Below are 7,526 nucleotides of genomic sequence, written 5' to 3'. Positions count from 1 at the left end.
ACACACACACACACACACACACACACACACACACACACACACACACAAACACACTCTCCAAAGAGTATGAACACAGACTCAGCAGACAGCTGGAGGCTTACATGAAACCGGGCTATCAGCTCTCGATCCAAAGGCTTTGTGACTGACAGCTGCCCTGAGATGGGGTTGATAATGAAGATGCCTGTCGGAGGCTGGTCAGCTCCTGGCCCAGTGACACTGTACCTCAGGGACAGGTTTTTATCTCTATCAGACCTGATCTGAGGATCAAGAAAACAATCACATAAGCAGAAAACATGAGTACATTTTGTTAGGGGGCACACCACACTTTCCACCCCTGTTTCATCCCTCCTGTAACTTTGTTGACCTCTGCCCCATCACTTCCTCTTCTTCTTTCCTTGCTTCTACCCACTCTTCCTCCTTTTCCGTGGGTGTGTGTGCACTCGAAGGATGTCTCTGTGTGTATGTATGCATGTAGGTGTCTTCTGCAATTGCTCTCCACCTTGCTTTTTGAGACAGTGTCTCTTGGTGAAGCTGGACTTCACTGATTCATGTCGATGGGTTTGCCAGCAAGCCATAGAGATTCTTCTTTCGGAATCTTCAGCACTGAGTTTACAGATGAGGATCTGAACTCAGATCCTCAGGTTGTGTGGGATGTACTCTATGATTGTGCCATCTTCCAAGTCCATTCTTCGATTACTGATGATGAACTTAAGAGGCATTACCTATCCCCAGAAAGACTTGGGGTAACCTTTTCATCTGAAAGAACAGTAGCTGGGAGTTATGCAAAAATGTCAAAACATAGCAGTGTCCGCTTAGACAAAACTGCCAGGGTTAAATATTTACAATAAGTAACAATCATCTAATTTAACTTGAAAAATAAACAAAACAAAAAAACATAGTGTCTTCACACATCAGAAACTGCAAGGAATAATAATTATCTAGCCATTGCTTGAAATAACCTTATGTGGGACTTTGGTGTTGGGAACAGACCTGCACATTAGATTTCATTGTATCCATTGTACTGACTCAGTGTGACCAAAGCTTCCTACATCACTTTCAGGTGATAATGAAGGCTACAATTCTCTTTTCTAACAAAGCATCACAGAGAAATTCTTTGGGTGTATTTTATACTCCAAACAAAAGAAAACCATGATGGTGCAGTGCAGGTTACAGAGACAGAAAATGGAAGAAAGGCAGAGACAGAGAAAGGGCAGACTGGGCAGCAATAAATACAGATCTTTATGTACTTGATAAGTGAAATTAATCCACTCATTTGATCTACAGATATTTCTTAACTTAGGGAAAAATTCTGTTTTCAGTTGTATTTCATGAGTGATGATGAAAAACATGTCTATTGGGGTTATGAACATTGTTAAATTGAATTATAATGCACATTATGATAGAAATTACAACACAAGTAAGTGCCTTATTTTAAAAGCTCACAGCTTTTTATGTATGTGTTGGAGTACTGAAATAACCATGGAAACATTTGTATTTTAATAAATGAGAATATGATGATTACGTATTATTGTACTATTAAATAAATAATGCCCTGTTGATTTTGCTTATTTTTTCCCATGTCAGATGTTACGCAGTATAAGTAACTGCAGAATTCTCTCTTCTTAGATTTAAAAGGCTGCAGTTAAGTTAGTTTAAATAAATCTTGTCCAGGTTTTCCTATCTCCCACTTCTTTCATAAGATTTCCTGTACTCTGCCCAAAGTTTGGCTATGAGTCTCAACATCTGCCTTGATACCCTGCAGGGTAGAGCCTTTCAGAGGCCTGGAGCTCCACAAGGACAGCAACAGGTCCAAAAAGTCTGGGCACAGGGATCTTTTCTGAAACTGATACTCCAGCCAAGGACCACTCATGGAGATGGCCTGGAACCCTGCACAGAGGTAGCCTATGGCAGTTCAGTATCCAAGTGGGCTCCATAGTAATGGGGACAGGGACTGTCTCTGACAGGAACTGATTGGCCTTCTCTTTGATCACCTCCCCAGAGGGGGGAACAGCCTAACCAGGCCACAGAAGAAGACAATGCAGCCACTCCTGATGAGATCTGATAGACTAGGATCAGAGGAAGGGGAGGAGGACCTCCCTTTTCAGTGGACTGGGAGAGGACACAGGTGGAAGGTGGGATTGGGAGGGGAGGACGGAGGGAAGTACAGGGGGGGATACAAAGTGAATAAACTGTAATTAATAAAAATAAAAATTAAATAAAAACTTTTCAAAAATGAAAAAAAAAATAAATAAAAGGCTGCAGTTTTGAACCACCCCAGGGATTCTGTTAATGGTATCAGAGGTCATTTTTTTTTTCCAAAAAAAAAAAAAAAAAGAAACTCTCAAGTTTAGTTGGTGCTGGCAGTTTTAGCAATGATTGCCCTTTATATATTCCCTCTGTCCCAAACTATCTTTAGAGGGCAGAGGTGAACATGGAAAGCCCTGGTTAAGACTACGGTTTTAACAGTGAGAGGTGGTAGGGGAGGGATGGGATAGTGTTAGGGCTCATGAATTCACAAAAGCCCTATCAGTCAGTGGCCAGAACCTAGGAGAGCTCTGTGTATAAATAATCCAGGAGACAAGAAAGGAAAGCGAAGGAGGCTTCTTACTACCCAGGAGGAATTCCACTCCCACACAGATTCAACTGTATATACACCTGGCATAAACTCTACTTTGCTAAAATAAACAAACAAATAAAACAAAACAAACCACAAGGGGCAAAACAATTTCCAATGTTGCCTTACCACGAGAATAATTAAAATAACAGCTCCTTACCCTGACGAGCTCCTGAGGAAAGGGTCCTCTGGAATTTTCTGGCAAGTTGATTGGCGGGATGACCCAGTCTCTCTTCTGCCTTTGTAGGGACCCACTGTGCTTGGAGAGTTGTCTAGGGAATAGTATTTCTTCAATTTCATGTGGTTCCTTTGCATTAAAATACAAGAAGACCTTCCTGAGGGCTAGCCAGAGCACTTTCTATGTTCACATCAATATTAATGGACACCTATGTGTGTACGAACCACACTGTATTATGAACAAAAAGAATAGCTCAGAAGGCCTGTTCCTTCTCCCCTAGTTCAATAACAGAAAACTGCCATGAAGTATTTGGATTGCTCTATTTAGTGAAAATTGAATTAGAAACAATTTATTATACAGTCCAGTTGAGTAAACTACTTGCCGTTTCTATAAACCATCCTAGAGAGTAGTTAATATTAAACAAAGTTTAATAGCACCCTTTTATATATTTCTCATTAGTTTTGACCACAGTTCAGGTAATGTGCCCACTGTACATTAAATTCAGATCTTGATGTGCTGAGATATAATTTGAATTCCAAGAGAAGTTTAATACATACCGCTAAAGAATGTCTCAAATATTTATGACCCTATTAAATCCCACAGAATTAATGCTGTAATTATTCTAAACCTATGTCAGCTGTGATGGATGCAGTAAATGACCCACTTTGCACACGAGGCATTAATCTCTGCTATGTGTCAACATTTTCTTCTGTTTCTCTCCATGTCTGTGGACATTTTAGCCATTAGGCCTTGCTGTCTCTGTGCAAACATCCAGGACAGTTTGCTGGCACAAGGAGGACCAACAACAACAGACGCATCTTTTCACCCCATTAGGTACCAGCCTCCCACTGTATATATCACCCAAGTGGCTTGAGTCCTTGTAACACTTAAAGGCTTAATACATTGTATTTTACATGGTTTGATACCTCAACATTATTATAAAAGAAAAGCAAAAAAAAATTAGTATATTCATTTACATTTGAATATGTGTATGCACATCAAATTCACAATTAAATATTAGGATGGCCTGTGTTCTTATCTGTTACTGTAGTATACAAGACATAATGATTAGAGTTCAAAGTCGTGGGCTTCAAAGGATACAGGTGTGTCCTTGAATCTTAGTTTGAATAAACTTAAAGAACGTAGTATTTATAAACAATATAGGATTTGTGACATCATTACTCCATATCTCATTTTAAAATTATTATGTAGGGTGTGGGGTGTGGTGACACATTCTTTTACTCCCAGGACTTGGGAGGCAGAGGCAGGTGGATCTCTGAGTTTGAGGCAACCCTGATCTACCAAGAGTCCAGGACAGCCAAGGCTACACAGAGAAACACTACCTTGAATAACAAACAAAAAATTATTACATAGGTATTTTCACAGAAAAAGGGCTCAATAAACACTTGCCCAGCTGAATAGGTCTCTGTTGTAAACACACATCATTTATTTCACCCTGGCTCACAACAGCTTCCATGAGGAGAGTATCACTCCTCAAAATTAGTGGTAGGATTAATAACGCTTCATGCTATCCAATTTGCTCATGAAGAAATAGGACAAAACTGAACAGTCATTGCCAGAAACACTTCCTGTCCCCACTGTAGATCTGCACCTCCCACCTCATAAATTTGACTGATGACATCTTCCCAAGATGTGTTTACTTTGTGGTTACACTTAACAGCTTGTAAAGCATCTCAGCAATGTAACAGAAACTACTTCTAATTTGAATTAATAAACAAACCTCTCCAAGGCAATTTCTGGTTGCTTGAGATATACTTAGCCGATTATGTTAGAGATGCAACAAAGTACTGCTAAAAAGACTTGAAGTTGATAAAAATGGAAACACTGGCCATCCACTGATATGGTAAAAATTAAACCCAGATTCAGTTAGAATCGTAAATCTAGCCATTAAGCATAAGCTCCAAACCTGGGTCCGGGTACCATACCTTCGCAGACTCCTCAGTGAGGGTCGGATCCAGGCTCAGGTTCACTGCTACCTGCCACTTTTCCTGGGTTTCTTTGTCTTGGGCGTATATCAGGAACTTAGCCTGCTCTGCAGAGAGAGGGAAGCTTCTCACTGCGTACACGGTTCCATCCTCATCCACCTTGAAATCTGCTGGCTCACTGCTTTCATATTGAACTTTCCTTTTTCTATTGCAGTTGCTGAATTTCACTGTAACAAAGTACAAGGACTTGGTTACTCCACTGAGATAAGCACAGCTAATGACATTCACTGTGTTAGGCTAAATGATAAAACGCAGCAGCCTGAAAACCCAGAGGTTGTTTTCACACGCGTGTGCACGAGTTCTGTGCTTGTGTGCATGACTGGCCCAAGTATGTACAGATGCAAAGACCTGGGTTCAAGCTCTTGTGCCATTCCTAAGGAGCCAACCAACTTGGTTTTTTGAGGTATCTTCTCTCATTTGCCAATTTGGCTAGGAGGCAGGCATGTAAACCCTAGGGATTTGTCTACCTCTGACTCCTTGAGCCTAATAAGAGAAGCATACATGATCACTCCCAGCATTTCTACATGGGTTATGAAGATCACACTTGGATCCTCATGATTTCAAGGCCAAGTTTAGTTCTCTCTAACTTCAAGTTATGCATATGAAGATCATACTACCCCCAACCAACAGCAAGGTAAATATATTCCAAAAGAAAAACAGTTACATTTACCCTGATGTCCTTTTTCCTCTTTGTCTTTTGTAAATATGATAGAGCAACTATGGACAGAGCATGCACATTTTGCTAAGTACTTCATAATCCAGAGTTAAAGTATGCAGGATGGAATGCCTAGGCTTATGCAAAGAATATACTAGGTCACTTCCATGGCAAGGACTTGAGCATCCTTGGGCTTGAGTGTCCTAGACTAAATTCCCCTCAAAAAAGAAGCAGTAACTGAATCAAGGCTGTTGCCTTCCATCTCCTTGTTTAAAGCCTCTTCTCCCCTTGGCAATCTCCTAGATACTGGGCCATCAGATGTTCCTGATTTTAACCGTAATCCCTCACGAAGGTGTTGCTTACTGTCCCCTACTAAGCTCCATCATCCCTCATTCCCAGCTGTTGTTGGTCTCTGTCAAAGAGCAACTGGAGCTCTACCACAGCTGAGCCTCGCACTCAACCGGAGAGGCATTCAGGCCTGGGTTTCTCAGCTGTCTGTTACCCTGAGCCATTCCTGCCATGGGATCTTAGCGTGTTATTCTTGGACAAACACTAGAAGGAAGAAAATTCTGGGCATTTTCATGAATACCCATAATGTGTCCTGGAATCCTCGGAACATAGTGAAAGGAGAAAAACTGATAATCTCTGTTCCTTGAGGTGCTTTTGATATTTTCTGTTCTTAATATAAATTCTCACCGAATGAAATAAACACGTATCTTAAAAAATTTAAGTGAAAAATAAATCAGTGCCTAAGGAGGAGGATCTAAATGATTTCAGGGTATCAATCATGTCAGGTACCATTGTGTTTACTTAAAAATGGAGAAGAAAAATTCAGCGTTTCATACATGCAGTGCAAGTTAGATTCTGCATTTATAAAGAGAACTGGGCATGCTCAGGACAGCCTCTGAAGAAGATCATTTCCTTTGTAATCTACCTTCCAACTTTCTGAAAAGGTATTCCATGGGAATGGCAAGTGAAGCCATCCCATAAGAAACAGTTTTCATTTCCCAACAACTCATGCTGCAGCCAGGTCATGATGATGTGAGATACAAATGGCAAGTGATAAATATGTCCTTAGTTAAAAGTGCACTCACAGTGACTTTCATGTTTCCCCGGGATACAAGGAAAAGGTTCATGTTTGCTATTTGTATTTGGGTTTTTAGAGACAGAGTCTTCTGTAGCTTGGGCTACTTGTAACTGAATTATGTAGCTAACAATGACCCTGAACTCTTGACTTTCTGGTCCCTACCCCTGGAGTGCTGGATTTCTCAGTTTCAGAAGTCCTCTGTCTCACACACCAACAGGAAACGGTTCTTTCATTTCCAGTCACATCAATTCACTGAGACAAGCACAGACTACATCCAAGTTCCACACTCACTCATTTCCCTTCCTAAAAGTAATAAAATATTTTTAACTACTGAATATATAATTATTCACATAATGCCATGTGTATCATCCTTCAAAGTTGTCATTAACAGTAAAAAGTTATAAATGCATCATGGCAATTTATAATGCTCTCCTAATGTTTTGCAATATTTGTTTTTAGTTTTCAAATTGTAAGCATGTGTCTATGTGTATGCTCACTCTGAATTTTTAATACAAATTTTATTACAAAATTTTATTACACATTAATGCTGTGTCCATTATAGCAAGTCTAGTATGTACTCTTTATTTCTTAATGGTTTCCTGTGATGGTATGCCTTATCTCCCTAAGACGACAAAAAAATATTTAGTGTTTTTGATAGTGGCTCTTGGCTTTTGATTTTCTGTGACAAGTAACAACGATGAGAATAATATAAGTAAGTGCTCATGAATATCTAGCAATATGTTAAAAAACACTTTAAAAAGAAAGAAGGAAGGAAGGAAAGAGGACTAGAAACAGAGAATCTAAAGTGCGCAAAGCTTGCTATATCAAAACCCCACAAGAGCCTATGACCAATGCACAAACCCAAGGCCTTCAAAGAAGCTGTACTAAGTATTTATAGTTAAGTTGCCGTTAGTAGTAATTTGAACCAATTATTTGTTGATGGTAAAGCATTGCAAACTAGAATTAAAACTAGGTTAAAGGGGGGC

General features: G+C 39.8%; 1 protein-coding gene across 1 annotated transcript in view; it reads right to left on the bottom strand.

Annotated features, from left to right (window-relative positions):
• Cdh2 (cadherin 2) overlaps nt 1-7,526 on the bottom strand; it is a 226,791-nt gene that overhangs the window by 57,769 nt on the left and 161,496 nt on the right. Inside the window, exons 3-5 of the mRNA XM_055625529.1 lie at nt 4,739-4,965; nt 2,775-2,921; nt 102-257 (exon numbers count right to left, since the gene is read on the bottom strand). Coding sequence (XP_055481504.1) covers nt 102-257; nt 2,775-2,921; nt 4,739-4,965 — 530 coding nt within the window. The remainder of the gene's footprint in view (nt 1-101; nt 258-2,774; nt 2,922-4,738; nt 4,966-7,526) is intronic.

Source organism: Psammomys obesus, unplaced genomic scaffold (genome assembly GCF_907164565.1).
Source record: "Psammomys obesus unplaced genomic scaffold, mPsaObe1.curated_primary_1811, whole genome shotgun sequence".
Classification (NCBI taxonomy): Eukaryota; Metazoa; Chordata; class Mammalia; order Rodentia; family Muridae; genus Psammomys; species Psammomys obesus.
Note: the sequence above shows the minus strand (reverse complement) of the source record. Positions and strands in the feature narration are given on the sequence as shown.